Here is a 23094-nt window from a genome sequence, read left to right as displayed (position 1 = left end):
ACACCACGTTAAAAAAAACGCGCCGAAAGCTCTACCTCCAGGAGCAGTACCGTATCATTTTCCTGATCGGACTCTCCTAAGGTGGTGTGGAAATGAGCCTTTCAAAAGTTGTTTCCCCATTCCTTTTCGAGTTGTGTTTTCTAGTTTCTAGCTGTACACATGAAAAACATAAATAAGTAACGTCAAAACCTGAGAATCTTTTTATTGAACCGTGCGAAACTGAAATTTTCAGGTGAGAGCAACACGAAGCTGTAGAAGTGTGAATTTTTTTTTTCATATTCAGAGCAGAAATTCAAAATCTTGTAAGTGTTATCAGGTGTTTGTTGCTATACCTAATGTCCTAGACCAAATTTAGAGAAAATTTCCTCATGAAGACAGGGCATTTAGGATCTTTTACGCTGAGGAGCGACATGCATATTTTAGCAATAACCTGATGACGCTCGCCAGGTTTTGAATTTCTGTTCGTCATGTATCGATGGCTAAATGCGAAAAAGATGTATCTCAATTTAAGCGTTTTAAAAACCTCCGATTATATGTTTTATTCTCTGCAAGGATTACTAACCAAAATGGTTCCTTGAAGTTTTCTATGATTTACTTAGAATACATGATTATAAGTATGTTGGTTGATATTCACTCAAAAAATAAAACATGATCGGAGACTTTTCGTCGCAAACTGAAAAACGCATTTTTCACTTTTCGTCGCAAACTGGAAAACGCATTTTCCACTTTTCGTCGCAAACTGGAAAACGCATTTTTCGAGTTCAGCTATGAAGATGTGATCGTCAAAGGGGCCCCAAGTGGCACTAGTAATTACATAATGTAAATATTGCTATTCACCTGAGTTTTGTGTATGTTGCCTAGCTCCTATTTGAAGGGGCCCCATTTACTGAAACTTATTGCAATATTTAAGATCTTGTCCAGTTTTTCTTCAAAAACATACTGGGAAGAAAAGTCTCTTGGATCCAAAGTTCAGACTCTTAAAAGATTTGACGAGAAAAACACGCGTTTGATTCAGCGGATTTCTCCTTAGATCGAGAGCCTAGTCTCTTAATCTAAGCGGATTTACTCTTGATTTAAGCAAAAATCCGATTGAATCAAGGGTATTTTTTCTTGTCAAATTGAAGAGTCTGGACTCTGGGTCCAAGAGACTTTACTTCCCCTGTGATGTGTTCACAGGTCGAACGATAAAATCCACCCGAATTTACTCAATCTACTTCAAACTTGTCTGTTTGTTTTGCATCTAAAAGGAACAGGAAATGTTTTTGAATATATTTGATGGTAACAAAATTACGTGTTACGAGCTGCTGAGTCCGAAAATGCTCTCAGTTTTCTCCCACGCCCACCAACTTTTCGTAAAATTAAATTTTTCCGAAAATCTCAAAAAAATCATTCTTTGGAAAATTTGATTTTTCAATAACATTGTATTAAGGGATGGGGAAAGTTTGTCATTATCGGATTTAAACGATTCAATTATAGCGGAACTATACATCCTGTGATAATTATTTCATCCTGTAATAAGTTTTACTCGCGCACCAAAAAATATAGAGTAAAATAGCCAATATTAACCGCAAGGTGAAATTTTCATAATTTATTTTTGTGAGAAAATTGTTCGATAGAAACAAAAACTAATGCAAATGACTACCGCGTATAACTCACCTGCGAAACAACCGACCGTCAACCCGCTAGTGAGAATCGCCTTCAAATCGGTACGTATGCGATACCATGACAGCTACGTTTGAATAGTTATCGTTCAAAATTCAGGCGTCTGTCTGAAGGCGCACCTCATAATAACTGACCATGAAACGCATTGTGTCACAGGATTATAAATGAGTGAGAAACGCCATTAAGTTTGCAGTGGATACATGAGAGATCTTTACAATGGAGTTTATTAAGTATGATACTCGGATGAAATGAAAAGTTTGGAGGTCATCCTCCTAAGACTTAAGCGCGGTAGATTGTACAATCTCGAGAAAAATCTTAAAAATTTGGACTTTTGGAATTTTGGACTTTTTGGAACCGTGAATATATCGTCACCTTCCGGGCAAAGTATCACAAGCGCCATGCGACGTTAAAAAATTTCCGCCGGCATTTTATTTTTTTACAGAGAAATTCTTGGTTGAGTCAGTTTCAGAATTTCACTGAATATCATCTGCAACACAAAGAAAATTCAGTTAAATTTTCGGACAGCTTCGTTGAACAATTTCTCTGTAAAGAAATAAAATGGCGGCGGAAATGTTTAAACGTCGCATGGCGCTTGTGATACTTTGCCCGGAAGGTGACGATATATTGCGGAACGCTGTAAATTGGCTTTACTTATTTCCGACCCCCCCCCCCCCCCCCATCTCCCACCCGTAACGCACCCGTACACAAGTCTGCCTCCTCTTTAGGAAAATATTAAATTAGGTAGAATAATAATTACATGAAAATATAAGTAAATAAATAAATAAAATGAAAAAAAGAAGGTTCGTAACGCCTCTGTCTGTTCGACCTTCTCGAGATTAACAAACGTTGATAATGATATTGACACTTGGTGTCGATTTCCAATTTTAATTTTTTTAAAAGTGCACCAAATTCAGCCGTAATAATGGCTCTTTCCCTTCCAACTAAGATGCATCCCTAACGCCGGCTCAACTTCCCTTAATTAGCCACCTATCGCAAGAACATTCCAATATCGCTAACCTTGCAAACATAAACGATCATCTATTGTTGAATAAAGTTAGAAGGGGAATGTCCTGGCTGAAAAAAAAAATGAAAAAAAAAAAATAAATAAACGATCATCTAAACTAGTTTCACCTTTACTCGCAATAAACTATGAATTCAAGACGAAAATTACCGTCGCAAAGTTTACTTTTTGCAAAGAATTCTTTGCAAAATGTACCTAAGTTGCACAATCCCAGCAATCTTGAAATGCTCATAGCTCCTTTTTGTAAAATGCGATCCAATTGGTTGTTGCTTGAAAAAAATAGTTTCCCGCAACCTGCTATACAATGCTCCAGTGACCATGTAAGTTGGCCCGAGCACTAACTTTTCGGGAAGAAAGCCTTTCCCCTACCTGGTTTCTCACTTAATATCCGCCCGAGTTTCGCATGTCTTCCGTTTCTCCTCATCGCAGCTTCCATCAAACCGCAACTGCCCGGAAACTAGGACCGCACATCTTATCTGATAAAATCGTTCGCCCTTTAGACCAATTCTGGGGGGTTAGGCTAGACCAGTCGATGAGTCAACTGTTGATCTAATTTCATTACGTGAACGTAGAAGAAAAACGGGGTAAAAAATCACTAAAGTGTGATCAATTTTCAAGGACAATTCTGTAATTTCTCCTACGATTTTAAATAGAATAAAACGCGTAATATCCAAAATCTAAGCTCAGATTCGGATTCCTCGTGAAAAATTGATGAGATTTCATGTATCAAATTTTAGAATAGCGTGAAGGAAAGAGGTTTAATGACGTAAAAAAAACACTGATGTGTGATCAATTTTCAAGGACAATTCTGTAAATTCTCTTACGATTTTAAATAGAATAAAACGCGTAATATCCAAAATCTAAGCTCAGATTCGGATTCCTCGCGAAAAATTGATGAGATTTCATGTATAATATGTTAGAATAGCGTGAAGGAAAGGTTTAACGACGCGTATAGATTCTGTCGTACTTCCGCTTTGAACTACGCCGCCGCCTGTCGCCCGAGGGAAACCGAACGGGGAGGCGCCGGTTAGCGCCGGCTAAGCGTTCGGTTTCGTCGCGAGGAATTTCTCACGACAAATTCTTATTCTTCCTCCTCCGCTGACCCACTGAGCACTACCCATGTTGCCACGTTGGATTCATATGCTCGAATCAGTATGTCTACGTTACGTCTCTTTCCTTCACGCTATGCTCGGGTATGATACATGAAATTGTATCAATTTTTAACGAGGAATCCGAATCTGAACTTCGATTTTGGGTATCACGCGTTTTAAGTAAAATTTTCCAACTTCGAAAATCCGAAATGACTGAAGTGGCTTAAAATGCCATCTCGGCTCCTGTTCGATGGATTTTCCTGAAATTTGGTGTCAGGGTATGATACATGAAATCGCATCGATTTTTTACGAGGAATCCGATTCTGAACTTCGATTTTGAGTATCACGCGTTTTAAGTAAAATTTTTCAACTTCAAAAATCCGAAATGACTGAAGTGGCTTAAAATGCCATCTCGGCTCCTGTTCGATAGATTTTCCTGAAATTCGGTGTCAGGGTATGATACATGAAATCGCATCGATTTTTTACGAGGAATCCGAATCTGAGCTTCGATTTTGGGGATCACGCGTTTTAAATCAAAATCTGTCAAAATTCAAAAAATTCAAAATTCGAAAATCTGAAATGGCTTAAAATGCTATCTCGGCCCCTGTTCGATGGATTTTTCTGAAATTCGGTGCCAATAGGTATTTTTCGACGGGAAACTCAAATTTTTAGTCCATTTTTTAAAATTCTCAAATTCAAGATGGCGGACGTGGGCTAAAATGCTATCTCGGTTTCTGTTTGTTCGAGTCTTGTGAAACGCGGTATCACACGGTATTTTTCAACGGAAAACTCGAATTTTTAGTCAATTTTTTAAAATCTCACTCAAAATGTTGGATGTGGCCTAAAATGAGCCCCGGTTCTGGCCTCCGTTTCTGTTCGTTAGAGCTTTGTGAACCGCGGGATCAGGGGTACTTTTCGACGGGAAACTCGAATTTTTAGTCGATTTTTGAAAATTCTCAAATCCAAGATGGCGGACGTGGCCTAAAATGCTATGTCGGCTCCTGTTCGATGGATTTTTTTGAAACTCGGTGTCTGAGGGTATTTTTCGACCGGAAACTCGAATTTTTACTATGTTTAAAAATTCTCAAATCCAAGATGGCGGACGTGGCCTAAAATGCTATGTCGGCTCCTGTTCGATGGATTTATGGCGCCCCCTTACTACATGCCTACTCTTGTATTTCTGTACAGCCGCAAATTTAGGGTCAAGGGGCGCCTGACCGTCTATGGACCAGGTGGAGTTTTTGTCCTGAAAATTTACCTTTAGACGGCAATTCTCTTTATATTTTGTCTATGGTTTTTATGCCCCCCCCCCTTTCTCGCGGACTCTCTTTTCACTTTTCTTGCCTCCTTTTTCCTTCCATTTCCCCCTTCTTCCTTGCTTTCACTGCCCAACCTTGTTTCCTTTTCCTTTTTTCCCCTTGTCCTTTCTTCCCTTTTTTTCCTTTTCCTTTTCCCCCCTTTTTTTCCCTCTCTTCTTCTTTCGTGGCGCCCCCCAAAGGCTGGCGCCCGTGTGCGCCGCACGCCCTGCACACGCCCTAAGTCCGGGCCTGATTATAACGGAACTACACATCCTGTGATAATTATTTCATCTTGTAATAAGTTTTACGTGCGCGCCAAAAAATATAAGTATAGTAAAATAGCCAATAACAACTGCAAGGTGAAATTTTCACAATTTATTTTTGTGAGAAAATTGTTGAATAGAAACAAAAACTAATGCAAATGACTGCCGCGTATGACTCATCTGCGCAAAAACCGACAATCACCCCGTTAGTGAGAATCGCCTTCAAATCGATGCGTATGCAATACCACGACAGCTGCGTTTGAATAGTTATCGCTCAAGAGTTAGGGGTCTGGCTGAAGGCGCACCTCATGATAACTGACCATGAAACGCACTGTGTCACAGGATTATAAATATGGAGTGAGAAATGACATTAAGTTTGAGTGTATTGAGTATGAGACTCGGATAAAATGAAAAGTTTGAAGGTCATCCTCCTAAGACCTGAGCGCGGTAGGTTGTAAAATTTCGGGTAAAATCTTAAAAATGTGGACTTTTTCGGGTAAAGTCTGCAAATATATAAAAACTGAAATCCATGAAATACAGAGCTATAGGAAACCAAGAATATATATTGCGAGACGCTGTATATTGGCTTTACTTATTTCCGACCCCCCCCCCCCCTCCCTTCCACCCGTACCAAAAGTCTGTGTCGTCATCAGGAAAATGTTAACTTAGGTAAATGGATAGTTAAATTAAAATATAAATAAATAAAATGAAAAAAAGAAGATACGTAACGCTTCTGTCTGTTCGACCTTCTCGAGAATAATTAATTTAGACAATGCTACTGACACTTGGTGTCGATTTCCAATTTTATATTTTCTAAAAATGCACCAATTTCAGCCGTAATAATAGCTCTTTCCCTTTCACCTAAGATGCATCTCTAACGCCGGCTCAACTTCCCTTCATTCGCCACTTATCGCTTTACGAATTTATGAAATTTTCGAAAATCATTTTTCGAATTTTTCTGAAACCACCAACTTCTGAACTTCTGAACTTTGCGCCACCATTTCCTGCACAGCGCGATCTGCCAGGCTTTTCCCAAAGTATTTTCCAGCAGATAGCTTTTTGAGACGCTAGAGTGCGCCAAGAGGATTGCACAATCAAGTGATTGATAACCTTTATCACTAAAATTTTGGTCCAGTTTTGTCAGTGGCAGTGTTCAGGGTTTTCACCGGGGTGAGAAATTTCGGCATCACCCTCTTTACGTGAAATATTTCCGTGCCTAATTTTTAATTCCTCTTCATTGTAGCAAGAAACCGTCAACATGTTTGCGTGCTCCAAAAAAATTGCTTCCTCTCTTGCCAGCAGTCGGTAAGATTTTAAAGTCTTTGTAGGTTATCTTTACACCCTGAACCAAACCTGACTTGGAGTTTCCTTTTTTTCCTCAGATTTTCCATACATCCATCCTTCAGAGATTCATTTTCCCAACCTATCCTACTTTGTCGGCAGTTGCTTATAATTCTCTTATTCTTACGTACAGGGAGAAACTGTACCTTGTCTTGTAATGCCATGCGCTTCGCAGTCAACTGACACAAGCAATGCTTGATAGATCACATCGATGACAGTCCATACATCTGCAAAGTGCTTATATTATGTTTTAGCCCTGCCTTTAAAGGAGCCATCATAACAGCCTCTTACTACTAAGGTTCCCGTGGCCATTTCTTTGACACATATACTGATAAAAAGTTTGATGGAACGATCATTTGTGGTAAATATTTAAGGTTTTTCTACTCCGAGTAAGTAACTCCAAAATATGTGAAGCTGGTTGCCATCACTTTAACCAACCCAGATTAAGTATAGAAAAATTTGACGTACATGAGTTAGAGGGAAGTCATTCCTATATTCCATACAATGTGAAAGATAAGTCTGAATTCGATGATAGAGTAAGCTTAGCTTCTTGCGTATTTCAATCAGTTTCACCAAGAGCCAGGATATCCAATGTGTGTTGTTTGCTTTCTACAAGCTAACTTTCAGTTCAGTGTCTTCAAGCAAGTCCAGCAGGTGCCAAACCACCACAAAATGCCACATTTGAAAAGTCACTGCCGAAGAGGTCTTTTCACCCTTGCCTCTAAAAAATTATCTTCCTCTTCCAGAACCGCAAACCTTTTTATTACCATTCCAAGGCTGTGGTTTTGAGTTTAGTAGGAGAAATCACCGAAAGATAGGTAAACAGTTTCTTTGTGAAAAGTAAGCTCGGCAATGCCACCGACTCAAGTTTTTACTATATTAAAGGCTTTCTTCTTTAATTTTGCACCTTTTTAATTGTTTTAGAACCTGCATGAATGTTGTCAACCGATCTATGTCAGAAAAAGCAACTCTACCAAAGTTACCATTTGGTTATAAAGACCTTGAACCTGTGATTTCTGGTGAAATTATGGAGCTTCATCATTCCAAGCATCATGCAGCCTATGTTACGAATTACAATGTCGCACTCGAAAAACTTCAGGAAGCTACAGCGAAAAGTGGGATATTTTACTTTTCCTATTTTTTAGTACATTTTGGAAACGCAGTTGTCTTTAAACCCAGCACAATTTTTTATGTTCATTTCATGATTACGTCAGAGTAATGTTTCAGGAAACCCTCATTGGATATTTTTTAAATTAAAATGTAAGGATGGCCAAAATACAAAACCACATATGTGCAGAGTTCCCAAATTTCTTACTTTATCTTTTTGAAGAGTCTAAAGCCAACTTTTTACTTTGAAATTTTTACTAATAATTCTGCTACTTACTTAACAGAGAAGAAAACTCAAGAAAGTTTCCAAGAAAGTACGTTGATTAGTTTCCCAAAGCGAAAATAAAGTAAGTATAATGAGGAAGTCTGCAATGTCGTAAACACTGATGAAGGGTTTCTCACTTTGACCATCAATTTAAGGGGTAAAATATATAATTAAAAAATAGTGTCAAAAAACTCCTAAAATTTCGTATTTTTTCCTAAAAAAATTTCCATTAGTGAAGGTAATCTGACATGAATTTTATTTTTGAAAAAACTCAAAAAGGTTTCCTGAAATCTTAATTTTTTACTCTCTTAAGAGTTCATAAAAATTTATGGTTGTTGTTACGTACCAGGGATACAGATCTGAAAATTTTGGTAAGATTTTTATGAAAATTTCAAAAAAAATATTGATGAAAGACTTGACATTAGAAACAAAACCAAAAAAAAGTTCTCTGATTAGGAAGTTTATTTTAACAATTTTTTAAAGAGTTTTTCCTCCTTCACACCATGAACTTTTCTACTTTTTTCAACACTCTATGCCATGATCGTAATTTGACATGATGTATGCTCTCTTTTCCTCCTGTATCTCTATCCTCTTTTTCAATTTCAAATCTCAAATTTCAAATTTTCCAATCATAACTTTTCCAATACTTGCAAGGGCAGCCATAATTTCATAACCCAATTTTGTTTTTTTGCAGATGATGCAAATGCTATCGTCACATTAGGCCCAGCCCTTAAGTTTAATGGAGGTGGGCATATCAATCACTCAATCTTCTGGACTGTTCTATCAAAAGATGGTGGAAAACCCTCCGGTAAGTACTTACCCTCAAACGAATATTTATTTAACCTGCCATGATAGAAAGAGCTTTAGTCCATGGATGTGTAATTTTTAGTAGACAGATTCTTGTTGGTTCGGGTTGAAAAATCTATTCTTGAGATTTCAATGCTCGTTAGTATCCTAAAGAAAAATTGCAAATCTGCTGTGCTAAGGAAGAACATTTTATGAACATTTGAGAGTTGCAAAATTTCCCCGGATAAAGTATGTATTATTGAGGAAAGTTATGCATATTTTTCCTTAAGAGTTTAAGATATTTTAGAGTACCTATATTGCAAACAAAACTGTCCGAAAAATTTGAAGTAAAATATTCACACTATTCCTAGTAATTTGTTTGTTATTGAGGGAAATATGGCAACATCTGAAGGCTCACACAACTTTCTTCCTCAGCACAGCAGTTTTGTGCCACTAAAGATCTTGCACTATTGGTACAGATTGCACATCTTGCACAGATTGGTATGGTATGGGCATGTGCAGAGAATGGCTGATACCAGGTTGCCGAAGAAGGTGTTGGAGTGGGTCCCCCCAGGTAGGCGACGGAGAGGGCGTCCAGCCAAACGGTGGGTAGAGGGCATCCATGAAGAGATGGAGAGATGCCACCTTCCGGAGGATCTCTACCATGACAGATTCCTGTGGAGAATAGGCGTCGCAGAGCGCCCTAGCGCGCCGTAAAAGCGGCTCATACATACATGAAGATCTTGCACTGTAACGTGGCAATTTTTTGCCTGAAATGTGGCAGAATAAAAATTGCATCAGCTTTTTCTCAAAACTTTGTTTTGAGAATTGCATAGTTTTAATTTAACTTGTACAGCTACAGTTTGATTTCACATTTCTGAGCATTTTTTGTCTCAAAATGTTCGTTGTAAGCTTCTGCATGCTTTACAACTCAATAACTTAATTTTGAAGATTATGTAAACAAAAGTCAATTTTCCTGTTGACGATCACAAATTACAAGTAACGTATTGTAATTGTAAATGCAATTAAATCTCCAGTTTTTGCTACCATAGAGTCTGTTGGTGATCACCATACTTTTTTCCCTCATAGTGTAGTCCACTAAAATTCGAAACTGAGTTTGAGATGCCATACTACAGAAACGTGATCCACAAACTTTTTTGGAACCATAAATGCTCTAAAATTTCCAATCAAGCTAGAGCTACAGTGATTTAGATAAGATAAGATGGATAAGATAATAATTGATTTGTTTGCTTGTACAAAGAAAAGGCTATTACAAATACTTCATGAACTAACCTACTAACAGTAGTAGGGTATTGGTAGAGAGTGAAAGGAGTTTGAAAGAGAACATATTTCTCGAGATAATAAAATTGGATGCAAGTTGAGTACGATAGGTGATTCGCTGCCAATTAGAAACCCTTTCAATTTATTTTTACAATTTATTTCTCTAATCATTCTCTTCAACTTTACCAACAATTTTATGCAGAGCACATCACCTCTCCTGAGACATGGGACAGTTAAACCTGCTTATCTATTAACCACTTGGTGGTTAGTGTTTGAGTTACAAAATTAACCATAGTAAAACTTTAGAACAAGTTCTTTTATGTCACTAAAATAAACGAAACCATCCGTCACCTATTCTCCAGAACGCTAGAGAGAGTACTCAAGCAAAATCTCAAACTCAGTTTTTTGACCCAATTTTTCAGTTCCTTTTTCTGTGAAAAGTCACAAATATCTTTCAGCAGAAGCTTAAATGTGAGTGGTTATTCCATTGAAAGAAATAATTAACACACTGCCATTTTTCTGTCATGATAGATGATCTTCTGGCAGCAATCAATCGAGATTTCGGAAGTTTGGACAACCTAAAAACCCAATTGCAGACTGCGTCAAATGGTGTTCAAGGCTCAGGCTGGGGATGGCTGGGAATTAACAGTCAGACTAAGAAATTGCAAGTGACTACCACCGCTAACCAAGATCCACTTCAAGCCACAACTGGTGAGTATTTTTCTTACTAACATCGTAGTTTTTTACACATGTGTAACTCAAGAAAGACTCAAGAGTGCTCTGCAAATCTGAATTCAAAATTTTAAATTAACAAGGAAGAAAAGTCATCACATTCTTCTTGCTTTTTTTTCCAGGCTTGATTCCTTTGTTTGGAATTGATGTTTGGGAGCACGCCTACTACCTGCAGTACAAAAACGTCCGCCCCTCATACACCAAAGCTATTTTGGACATCGTCAACTGGAGTGAAGTATCGCGTAGATATTCAGCAGCTGTTTAGGTAGCCATCATTAAAACCTTTCCTCGATAGACTATTTTTCATACTTTTTCCTGATCATCGGAACTGATTTTTCACCCCTGCTTTCTTGTTTATTTATCCTATATCCTTGTTACTATAGATGTATAATTTGTAAATTAAGTGTAATAAATCAATCACTCCTGTTTTATTCAAGATGAAGCAGAGCTACTGCGTATCCAGTTTTCTCACAATCTGTTCTGTTCTAGTTGAGGGAGCACCTGTGAAATAAGACTTGTTAGAACTGTGAGATTCCTCCTTGTTGAAAATTAATTTAAGTACATTACAATAAAATTTGTAAAATAGAAATTCGATATTTTTTCTTTACCACACAATGTTTCAGGACTTGGATTTTCAAAAAAAGCTTTTAAAATCAGAGCCTCCTCGAGGATGTAAGGGCTAAAAATTCTTCCTTCATTCAATTTGTACTTTAAAGACTTTGTATCAAAGAAAAAAGCGCTTAATGCAGATCAATTGAGCGTAAACCACAGTTGGCAGATCTAGGTCAGACCTAATCAATGCAAGCCTAATTGGAAAAAATGTCACATACTACAGCCATTTCTTTACAATTATGAAGTTGTAAATAAATACAAATAGATTAAACACAAAAAATTAAAGTTGCTTTTTTTCAAAGGCCACAGATAAAATTTCAGTCCCTTAATTACATTTTAAACTTTTTATATGCTCTAAGGCCACATCCAATCTTCAGTCTTAAAGGCATAGTTTTCAGAGCTGTGGTAGATACAAGTGAGTTGCTGCCCTTCAGTGATCAGTCTCCGCACCCTGTTATTTGAGGATCTCAGGGTCACCTCTTCGCCGAAGGTCACTTACAGCATGCTAGTCGGCGCCTGAGGGTTGCATATATAACCATCTGTCGAAAGAAATTTGATCCAATTCTTTGATAGGTTGTTATGTTGCCTGTGATTACCAATTTGCGCAGTGGACTTATGTGCTTTAAGTGCTGTATTTTACCTAATGCGCTTGATAATCTCAAACTAGACTCACCAAGGGTTACAATGGATGAATAGATGGATACAGATTTGAATTATGGACTGATTTGTCAGCTTCCTTTGACGCAATTTTTGTAACGCTGGCCCCATATGACCAAGAGGTCCTGGGCGTGATTTCCGGTCAGGTGACCTGAGTTTGATGGTCTTCAGGAGTAGTCACCTCAGGATTAAGCATGAAATCAACCGTGTGGACCACTTACGAAGTGGTAAAAAAAGAAAATATACTACACACAATTGTAGTGTGCAGGATTTGGTCTCACAAACCGTGTAAAGCATTACAAGAGAAAAAAATAGACGAGAGACGAATTTGAAACCACTTTTGAACCATTCGCCCAAATATTTTGAAATTCCCGCGCTTTTGTGTTTCCGGTTGGATTCCGTCTGTTGGAATTGAATGGACTGAAGACTGAACCGGAAGTAAGTCAACAAAAAAGAAAACAATGTTTACATGTGATCGTCAGTGATTTTGTGAAAACTATCAGTATTTTATCAAAGTTTAATTTTTATTAAATTTTAAGATTTACTGTCACGATCGGTATCACTTTCAGTCAATCTGCAGTCGTTGAATATCATGAAAACAGAGTGTCTCTCCATCACTTGAACCTCTGTGGCACCAAATTTGGTTAGATTGTGAGATGGAAACACATGATCTTTCCAAAGTCGTAAGTATATTATTATTAAGCACCTCATATTCGACTTCAACTGGAATATCAGTAAAGCATTGGTTAGTTTATCTTTCTAACTCACCACCCATAGTCTGAATCTTGAATATGAACGGCAACTGAGCTACTAAAATGTCTAACATGAGCATGAATGGGAGGCAGCGTTAAATATTATCTACCAGTTAGCAGCTGAGGAAAACAGGTGTAAGATCATACTCCACTCCATGGAAAATTGGTATTTCTGTCGACAGTTTGGTGTTAATCTTTAAGAGAGCCCACGCCCTCCAGATATTGAATTTAACCATTGCTGAGCCCCATCATTGCGTATGAGTCTAGAAAAGCTGTTATAAATCTGAATCTTTTTACATCTCATTTCAGAGGTATTATCAAGAACATTAGAGTTCAATAAAGGAGGGTTGAGGGATGGCTACTAAATGTGGCTGTAATGAAATATATCAGTTGACGCAGTGTTGGCGCGGACAGCCTGAGTGCTAGGTTCCTGGCACGCAGTCACAATCTTTCAAGTGTCTCTCTTTTTCTCCTAGCTCATAAGCTGTTTGAGTTTTCATTAAACCAAGAGAGTTTGATCCCCATCTTTGGATTAACTCGAGATTTTTCTATGTAACTGTCCTTGAGAGATCAGGTAACAAAGGGAAATATATGCAGAACCAGCATTCTCTCCTGGCCTTCGACAGCATATTCAAAAAATTGTAGGCTAAAGAGTAACCTTTTAAAACAAAATCACAGGGAATCAAAAGGTAAAAAAAAAAAAAAATTATGAAGCCCTCCTCGATTTTCAGGCAAGTGGCTAATTTGTACATTTTCCTTCAATGAAAAGAGCTGCGAACAGCGTTCAGTCCATAGGTACATGGCCAACGTCTGAATCAGCCCCTGTGCTCACCATCAAATAGGTTCAATTTTTTCCTGATCTGCCTGCCAGGATATCTTTACCATGATCTGAACAGAAAATTCTTATTTCTTTTGTAATCATTGAGAACTCTACAGTACCTTACATTTGTTTTTTGTTTTGCTCCACAGAATCCAAACTGTTTAGCTTTGGAATGTTTAACCTTGAAGAAAGTGGTTGATGGTGTTTCCAAAAATATCCCAGCTTTGGTACGTATTTAATATCTTTTTATTTAAAAAAAAAAAATAAAACATGCATTTTGAAATGGTTGTCATTTTTGGCAAATCAGACAAAGGTACGTGTTTCTCTGCAAAAGATTAGTACATCTTGTACAAATTGATACTCTTTTTGCCAATTTCTCACTATCAAATTTGTTTCCCAAGCTTTTGAATCATAAGCTTGCAAAGAAACAGAAGTTGCTCATACCTTTGTCTTGTGCAACTTGAAGTAAGTTAAATTATCCCTTGTTTTTATATTTTATCATGAACTTTTTGATAAACTTTCGATTATTCTAATCCTAGAGACTAAAAATTCTTGACCCAGGTTAAACTACCAAGCACAACCTACTACTTTCATATGAGAATTTTCAACCAATAGCTCTTTTCCATTTTTGCCGCTATGGCGAATATGGTCGATTGTAGAAAAGCAAATATGTGGTTCTGATTGTTGGACCATGTGCATACATTTTCCTCCTAATTGGACAATTTTCCCATGAAGTGAAAAAGTCACTCTTTGCAATTATTTTTCTTCTGAGTGAGGAAGTTATGATACCTTTATCGACGCAATAACACTTACTATCTCCAAAATTCCAACCAATTAATTGGACTGCATTTTGCACTGAAGAACTATTTCTAGCCCTGCATATGATATATCTATCTGCATAGGGAAACTATTGGCACTTATGTTGTTTCAATAATAAGCCAGTTTCAGTTCTCAACTGCATAAAGTATTCCAGTCATAGATGAATGCATGAAAATAAGGATTTGTTCAATTTTACTTTTTACTAAAACACAAAAAATTACTCTCCTTCAATTCTCTTCTGTCCATATTATCCTCTTTGGTAACTTTACAATCGGCAGTGTATATAAATCTGACTATCATAACACTGCAGGCTTCACAGCTGAATAAATATATCTCATGTTTACTAAGGTAACAAGTTTTTTGCAGGATAAACAATGGGCTGAGTCCAAACTCTTCACACTTTATGAGCCACCTCCGAGTCCTGAAAGCGATGGGTCTTTTCCTGTCGGTGCCAAAGAGGAGTGGTTAGAACGTATGAAGTTTTTACTCTCAGATATAGAGTGGCTTTTAGGTCTACAGCAATTCAGGTACGCATTATGATCTGCACAGTGGTCTAACTCTGACAGTACATACAATAAACAGTTTTGAAACTGTTTTTTAACTGGAAAATTTCTGTTAACTAAGTGTTCTCTTGACTTTTTAAAATTGCACAAACTAAAAATGACTAAAAAAAGTTCATTGGGTCTTAAATTTGAAATTTTTGACAATTGCCAAACTCGCAGGCAATATTATACCAAATACTCAATGAAAATCTGTCGTGGCCACCTAATAATTGCCTCAATTCGAATCTTTCTGATTGGTTATATATTATCGATGGGCAAGGAACTGAACTTTTACAGCAAGCAGTTGCACTTGCAAGACTATAGATCTTGCTTTTTGTCTCTCTGTCTTTCAAAGAATATCACAAGAAATTATTTTTGAGTTGAACAAACTTTGGACTTTCTGAAAGAGCTACTTAAAATCTATCACAAGTGTTGGTAATTATGCCAACAGGGGATCAAAAATTCAGTCCAAGACTGAGAATTCATTGTAGAGAGAAAAAGCTCGTACAGCAAGCACAAATTTTCTCTCATGAGAGTTATGCTGTTTGGTGCAACACGAGAAATAAGTCAAATTTAAAACTTGAAATTCATACAGAGTATTTTGCTGACAGAGAAAATAATAAGAAAGTTCTCAAATAATTACGTTGGCTTGTTTTTCAAAGGAAAAATAACACCTCACAACAAATTTCGGGTTCTGGTTTGCCCCTTAAACCAAACCAGTTTTGTTCGATTCCTAGGTGAAAAAGAAGTCTGAAAATGCCCATAATGACTTCAGGAAAATTGTCTGGTGCTCAGAGCGCCGCCATTTTGAATTTTTCAAAATTGAGGAAACCCACGATCAGCTTTTTAGAAATATCTCCACAACGGTTAATCTTACAAAAAAAAACCTCGAGTTTTTTGAGTCAAAATGTTTGGACTTTTTGGTTTAGTTTTTCCCGCAAAATAGTACGGACCCAGCACTATTTTGCCACCTTGTTACACAGTTTGGGTCTTGTTTTAAGGGTTTTTCCTCTCTTTTTTTCTTGATTGTGAGGGAAAAGGTCGACGAAATCACATTTTAAAGGTGGAGCTATTGAACTGTTGTTTCACAGGATTAACTCAAGCTTTGAAACTTTTGCCATATGTTATCTAAAAGTAAATTTTAAGCTATTTTCAATAAGCTTAATAGTTTATTTCTCAGATAATCGTGGCTAGAGATATGAAACAAAGTTTCTCCAAAAATCTGTAAAAATGCTCCTTTTTTATATGAGCTAATTTTTTATGAAATTGTTAATTTTACGACCAAAAAATTAATCTGGGAAAAGAAAGAGAGGGTGATTTCGGTTGAGAATATTATGTTCTCTCTGCTGAATTTTTTTTTTTTTTGTAAGATTAATTGTTGAGGATATATTCCTAAAAAGCTGATCGTGGGTTTTCTCAATTTTGAAAAATTTAAAATGGCGGCGCCCTGAGCACCAGACAATTTTCCTGAAGTTATTATGGGCATTTTCAGAGTTTGATATCACCTAGGAATCGCAAACGGAGATACCTGATTTCGCACTTTAGCCATCGAAAATTATTCTAAATACCCCGTGTCTCGGAGAATGTGATGATAAGACGATATCTTGTAAATTCACCCTTTATTTTTTAACATTTGTTTGTTTGATTTCATTGCAGATTTTGGTCTCAGCTAATATTTTGTTCGGATTCTTTGAATGGAGTTATATCGTTTCTACAAGAAGGTTATCCATTTTACCTTTTAGATGAGCTACCTCTTGACAACGAAATAAGAAAAGCGTACTATGAGACACAAAAAATCATTTTCACTCTGCTAATGAGATTAGTCACTCACACAGAATCAAAAGTGAGTCCCAAATCTTTTTTCAATGCCTATTGGTGTATTCACCATACTGATAGGTACTCTAAGCATGCAATATCATATTTTAATGCGGAATACACTAAAATGCTCAAGTTTAGTGTATTTTTGATGGTTAAAAATACAGTAATGGTCATTCTCCCCTTTAAAAAACGTAATTACATTTCAATGTTGCCAAATTTTTTCCCGCAAATTGCATTTTTACCAAGAGTACCTGGGTTATTTTTAACTGAAATTTTCACTGATTTTTCTTCTGATCTCATGCAAAAACCAAAAAAATTTTGGACGAAAATTGCACGGTTACACTTCCGTAAAAATTAAATTGTCATAGTAAATTCTGCAACCTTTGAATGGAGTTACGCACCTTCATCAGGGAAACGTCGCAATGATAGAAAAACTCTTTTGACAGTCACAAGAAAAGGATTTGAATTTAACTCTGTGTAGTAGTCAGCATCATGTGTAAGCAGTTAAAAATTTATACCTCCCCTTCCAATCAATCAATTTAAATTCGCTGAGAAACTCTTGTTTATTAATCTGAGCAGTGCATTTTGCACAACAGTAATAAGATGAAAATTTAAAAAAATAAAAAGTTCTTCACTCAATCTTGCCCAATTTTTATTAATTTTTTTATTGTTTTTACTTATTTTGACTCCATCAAATATTATCATGTATCATATTATGTACCTTTTTATTTATTATTTTTACCTATTATTTGTGATATTTCCATGTTAATTTTGTAATAATCCGTGATGATGATGGGCTCAAAATCCAAAATATGCATTTACAATCAATAAACAGGAAAGCATGGGTGTGGAGGCAAAATTTTTCCTTATTTCAATTTTCATCTCTGATCATTTAAGCCCCTGGGAATGATTTCTCATGTCTCATGTCCCTATTTTTAACCATTAATTATTTTCTATCTTTCAATGGTTTAATATTTTTTGTTCCAGTGGGAAAATATATCAAAGCCAAAATTAGGGGAAATTATTTATAATAGCTACATCGTCACTCTGCCTTTGATTTTTGATGTCTGCCTAATTTATGCGCCTAAAAATAAGCTGCCAGTGTCCAAATTCATTACAAAGGTTGTTAACTTGCAATCTCAATATTTGAGTGACATCAAGAAATCAGTTCCTTTTATATTCAGAAGAACAACATGATTTCTAGTATCACTCTGCATTTTCCCTTCACACTAATTTCTTTATACCTTTGCCTGACTTTATAATTTAATTTCACTTTAATTAACTTTATTTTTACTTTATTTAATTTTTTTAGTTCCAGTAATTCTAATTTTAGTTATTATAGCTATAATTGAAACTGATAATAGATTTCAAATGGCTAAGAAGAACAACAAATTTAAGCAAATAGTAAGATATATATGATTCATAAAAAATTCAAACTTGCTTAAAAAGATTGTATTTATAAGCCAAACGGAATAAAAAAATCCTATTGCGCTTGTCGACTTTATACATTCTAGATTTAACTTAAAAATTCTTGCTCTGTGTGTAAACAATTTGATTTATTCCTCTTTTATTGTGTTCAGGTACTTACTACAATAGAAGAAAAAATAGGATTTAGCTCTCAGTTATCAAGCGGTGAACCTGTGAAATTAGAAAAACGAGAAGAATTGAAACCTGAAAAGTTAAGTCTAAAAGTTGTCGCGGATTTGGTCCTGCACTTACTGGACAGTGTAGCAACGTTAGATATATTCCTCGAGTGCTTTCCTCCAGGACGTGGAATGTGTCACACAGCAGGAGTAGAACTAAGGTACACACATATATAGTTTTTCTTTCTGTTTCCTTCCTCCTTCAGTTTAACTTTTCTAGATTGAAAGAAACTTTTCTGAACTAGTAAAGAAAGATCATTTGTTTTCAAAATATTTTTAGAAATTTTTGTAATTCTAAATCGATCAAAGACTTTAGTAACTACAGTGAAACTTAAAATTATAAAATACTCCACGAACTTCTGTTGTTCCTGTTCTTTTAGAATGGAGTCATAATACTCTTATTTTCCATCTCATGACACATTGTCAAAGAACCCTACTCAATTTTTGTTTCTCCAATATACATAATTGCTTTATGTTCTTCTTTTATTTCAGACTAGCAAATTTTTACGAAAATGTACTGCCAATAATTAGTAGTAGAATTGATGAACTAAGTAGTAAGACTCCATCATCAGAAGAAATTGTGTATGTGAGGCAAAAACTGGATCTAACTCGGTTTGAAATTCTAAAAACTTTCCGGCTCGCCATAAGTGCCTGCACAGACACTGCCAAAATACATAAGTAAGTAAACCTCCTAATTTTATTGATCTTATTTTGTGATTTTTATCATCTTAAGTTTTAATTGAGAACCACATATCTGTATTAAGGTGCAGAATTATTCCTAGTTCCCTTAATTGTCTTACCAAAAAAAAAAGTTGAAGTATGATTCAGTCTGTAATTGTATGTCATTAAAAACTGAGTTAACAGAGCTTGAGAAACCACCTTTAGCCCAGTTGTAACTGTTTTAGCAAAAAAAAGGAATTTTAACTTTTAACTGCACTATAACTTGCCAGAAGTTTGACTGTGTTGACATAAAGTTAGTGACGGTGTCTTGTCGATTTGCAGTCTCCTTGAGCTTTCAAAAATTTACTGTCAGAATAAAATAATGATACAAGAACCTTCACTAAGAACTACATGAAAATTTCAATTTAACGAATTCCGGAGGACCGGCGATGAAATTTGCTACATCGAAAATTCGTTAAATCGAAACCCTCAAAAAACCCGATTTTGAGCCACAATTCTTTTTGAAAATATTCGATTTCTCCAGTTTCCTGTACACCCAATCCCCCTCTTAACCACGACGATATAGGTACAGAAACTTGGCGGGAAGAAAAATATAAAACAAGATTATTACAAACAAAACAAATGACCTATATTACACTTCATGTGCAGCACAGTAAAATTATAATCTTTGAATCTGCGGACAATACGCGAGTGAAGACAAAAATGCTTTCCTCAGTGTTGTTGCCGGGCGAGTGGGAATTTCCATGCATTAAGTAGAGTTTGATGTACATGGTAAAGATCATACTTGGACCGAAGAATTCCTTCGTCGAATGGTAATTCGTTAAATAGAATTTAATTTACATGAAAAAGATTGGGATTTTTTCAGGACCGCCAAAAAAGTTTGTTAATTCAAAGAATTTGTTAGATCAGTGCTCATTATTTGGAAGTTTTACTGCATCAGAGTCTGAAGATACTTACAAGTGATGATTTAGACTATAACTGTCCGCTCTTTGAAAAAGTTTTCTACTTGTCAGTCTCATTTTGATTTTTTGTTTCAGATCGGAAGCAAAAAAGCTCTGCGAGGACTACTACAAAGTTCTTACAGAAAGCTTGGCAGGGAGGATATTCACGCATGACTATCACAAATTATATCCTATTGACCTAGATTTAGATCTTCTAGGTAGCTTATGTCCTGAAATAGATCACAACCGTAGAGAATATGTCATGGGATGTGTTCGTATGGCACTAGCCGAAACCGTCCGAAATGCATCACCTCCAGCGACAACGAGTGTAACTCCTGATATCAATCAACCCAGCACAAGTGGAGCTGGACCATCCTCTTCCAAAGCAATCGATACTCCGAAAACTTTCACACACGACGAGATCTCCTCGCGCATAGCTGAAGTTAAAGATGTACTCCCACACTTAGGTGATGGATTCGTCAAAGCTTGTTTAGAATATTACGATTTCGAAAGTAGTCAAGTAATCAATGCTGTTCTTGAAGAGTCATTGCCTCCTCATATCCTAGATATCAACCCAGACACACCATGGATTCCTGAAGAAGCATTAAAGAGCCCGGAGCCAAGTACAAATGAAGGCGAGTTGGTAGAGAAACAGGATAAGTACCGCAACTTCAAAGAATGTTTTAACGACAAATCGCATGTCCGTGAGCTGAAAGAGGTGTATCAGAAATTCGGCTCAGTCGACACGGAAGCAAGCTTGTACGATGATGAGTACGATGACACATATGATGATGTAGATTTCGTTCCACCTGGTGGAGACTTGACGGAAGAAGTTAGGCCATTTGTTACACCGAGAGTCCTGCTCGAACACGACAAGTCTCGAAAACAAAAAGTCCAAGAAGAGGAATCTGAAGAGGACGAAGAAGAAAAATCGGATGGACCAAAACCGTTTGATTTCTGTGTGAATCCAGAAGTCTTGAGGGAACGAGCAGCGCAGCGTTATCAGTCGCGAAGGAGGGGGGCTCCGAGACCTGAGAGGAATGTTGTCGGTAAACCGAAAGGTCAAGGTCAAGATAACGATGTTCTCCGAAATCGAAAGCATAAGAATGAAAATAAAAGTACTGGTGCGAATCATAATCGACAAGCTTTGGCGAGAAGGAAACGCAATATGGGGATGTTTCCATCGTAATCATTACTCTCCTTCAGGCTCGTGGAGTCAGAGTGTAGCCTTCAAAGGGCCTGGTCTCTTTACCTGATACCAGTTGTGATAAACTCAGTGAGTCCACTCATTTTTTATTTTTAAGAATTTTATTACTGTTGTTTTTATCCATGTAATAATAATTTGTACTATGATGAAGTTCTCAATGCATCGTTTTTGAAATAGTTTTTTGGTAAGCAAACCTTTTTATTTATTAAAATAAAAAAATTTATTTTCCAATCAGACCTGTGATTTCATGGAATCCTGTGATAGGAAATTTCTTAATGATCTTGAAAATTTTAAATGTTCTGTAATTGATAACAACAAGGATAGAATATAGTTTGAAACGTCAAATTTGAAACGTCCAATATTTGCCAGATTGGAGCAACAACCACACAAATACTAATCAAAGCAAAAAGAAAAAGAAAAGTCATAAATTCATTTGCGCAACAAATTCCTGTTAAAACTTCGGGTAGTTAGGCAACAGCTCATCATTAGCTCGTCTCGCGTGTTTAAAAGCTTATGAAATTTGTAAGAAATTTGATTTGCAGGTGAGTTTTATTGTTTTTTCTTTTGCTTGTCCAAAATTTTCATGAGCTGGAATTTTTGAAGTGGTAAAATGATAATTTACACCCATAAAAATGAGAGATCATAAATGTTAGCAGAGTTCTTGTGTGCCTTTCTGTCTTTAGAAGACAAGGTATTTACAGTCAGGAAGAACTAGGGAATGTCAGGAAAAGTTGCACAAAAAATCAAAGAAAAATTGTTAAATCACCTTTACTTTCTTCAGAATATGTTTGACGTTTCCAGCAACAAATGTTGCATGCATCAGGTTCGGAAGTGGCGATTTTATCTCTTTTTAATCATTCTGCATATCCTAAAATGTCAAGAAATTTAATTTCCTAAATCTCGTGAGAACCCTGAAAAATAGATCTTTGTCAACATAAATGAGTTTTAAGCTCAACTTTTAACGCCATGCAAGTTAGTATTTTCGAAGGAACATAACCCATACCTCCACAAAATTTTCAGCAAAATTTTTTTGTCAAGGTCTCCTTCGAATTTGTAGAAAAGAATTTTGAAATGTTTGCCATCATTTCTTTCAAGTAAATTCAAGGCTGTTCAATTGGAAGAGATTGAGGAGAAAGTGTCATGGTCCTTAATATTTTTTTTTCTCTCCAGCCCACTTACTGTTACATATACCCAAAATCAAGAGAACAGTATAACTATTATTGTTCAGAAAATTACAGAATATCTTCTTGAAATTTACTGAGAATATTTTTGAGAGAGTGAGGAAAATTCACAGATTTTCCTGCTATCACTAATGGACAATGTGAGTTGCAACGTCGCAGAGGTGTGCATTCACTGACTTTCAGCATTAATACCTGCAGCAGGTATATGCTGTCTTTCCTCAAGAGTTGGACCTGGTTTATTTTGGACAGACACACAGCACTGTGTTACAGCCGCGGTGCTCAAGGCAGCTGAGCTGTAATGTACATAAAATTTTCCCAAAAAAACTAAGAAGCACTGCTAGTCAATTACTGAAATTTATCCTTGTTGATTTGACCCATAATAAGACTTATCTTTGGGCTACGTCACTGGCTTGCCAGTGATGTGATATGGTCAGAGTAATTTGAGGTATCCATTTGGTCAGTTCACTGATGAGCTATTATTTCGCACTATTTGAGTTGATCTAAAATTAGCGCCAACCTCATTGCGAAAGACACAGTCTAGAAAGTTTGGGATCCATCTAGCACAAATAACACG

The 23094-nt window shown here is 36.4% G+C and overlaps 2 protein-coding genes across 2 annotated transcripts; both read left to right on the top strand.

Moving 5' to 3' along the window:
• The first annotated feature begins 6456 nt into the window (after nt 1-6456).
• Sod2 (superoxide dismutase 2) lies at nt 6457-11436 on the top strand. The gene is made up of 5 exons (XM_019044986.2): nt 6457-6640; nt 7601-7791; nt 8743-8856; nt 10647-10826; nt 10970-11436. Exons 1-5 carry the CDS (start codon nt 6594-6596, stop codon nt 11110-11112), a joined length of 675 nt encoding a protein of 224 aa, XP_018900531.2. The 5' UTR covers nt 6457-6593; the 3' UTR covers nt 11113-11436.
• Nucleotides 11437-12558: 1122 nt separating this feature from the next.
• On the top strand, nt 12559-21573 carry LOC109032717 (activating signal cointegrator 1 complex subunit 2). Its single transcript, XM_072302091.1, has 8 exons — nt 12559-12799; nt 13838-13915; nt 14874-15034; nt 16706-16892; nt 17855-18050; nt 18446-18671; nt 19003-19188; nt 20229-21573. The coding sequence occupies exons 1-8, from the start codon at nt 12773-12775 to the stop codon at nt 21319-21321; spliced, it is 2154 nt and encodes a 717-aa protein (XP_072158192.1). The 5' UTR covers nt 12559-12772; the 3' UTR covers nt 21322-21573.
• The last annotated feature ends 1521 nt before the right edge of the window (nt 21574-23094 follow it).

The sequence above is a fragment of the Bemisia tabaci genome, chromosome 7, assembly GCF_918797505.1.
Source record: "Bemisia tabaci chromosome 7, PGI_BMITA_v3".
NCBI classification, from domain to species: Eukaryota; Metazoa; Arthropoda; class Insecta; order Hemiptera; family Aleyrodidae; genus Bemisia; species Bemisia tabaci.
Note: the sequence above shows the minus strand (reverse complement) of the source record. Positions and strands in the feature narration are given on the sequence as shown.

Bases quoted from the DNA above. Each gene is read 5' to 3' on its own strand.
- Sod2 (XM_019044986.2), top strand. From the start codon at position 6,594: ATGTTTGCGTGCTCCAAAAAAATTGCTTCCTCTCTTGCCAGCAGTCG. The intron at 8,857-10,646 runs GTAAGTACTTAC...CTGTCATGATAG, and splicing joins AGATGGTGGAAAACCCTCCG to ATGATCTTCTGGCAGCAATC. The intron at 10,827-10,969 runs GTGAGTATTTTT...TTTTTTTTCCAG, and splicing joins TCCACTTCAAGCCACAACTG to GCTTGATTCCTTTGTTTGGA.
- LOC109032717 (XM_072302091.1), top strand. From the start codon at position 12,773: ATGGAAACACATGATCTTTCCAAAGTC. The intron at 13,916-14,873 runs GTACGTATTTAA...AGTTTTTTGCAG, and splicing joins CCAAAAATATCCCAGCTTTG to GATAAACAATGGGCTGAGTC. The intron at 18,672-19,002 runs GTACACACATAT...CTTTTATTTCAG, and splicing joins ACAGCAGGAGTAGAACTAAG to ACTAGCAAATTTTTACGAAA.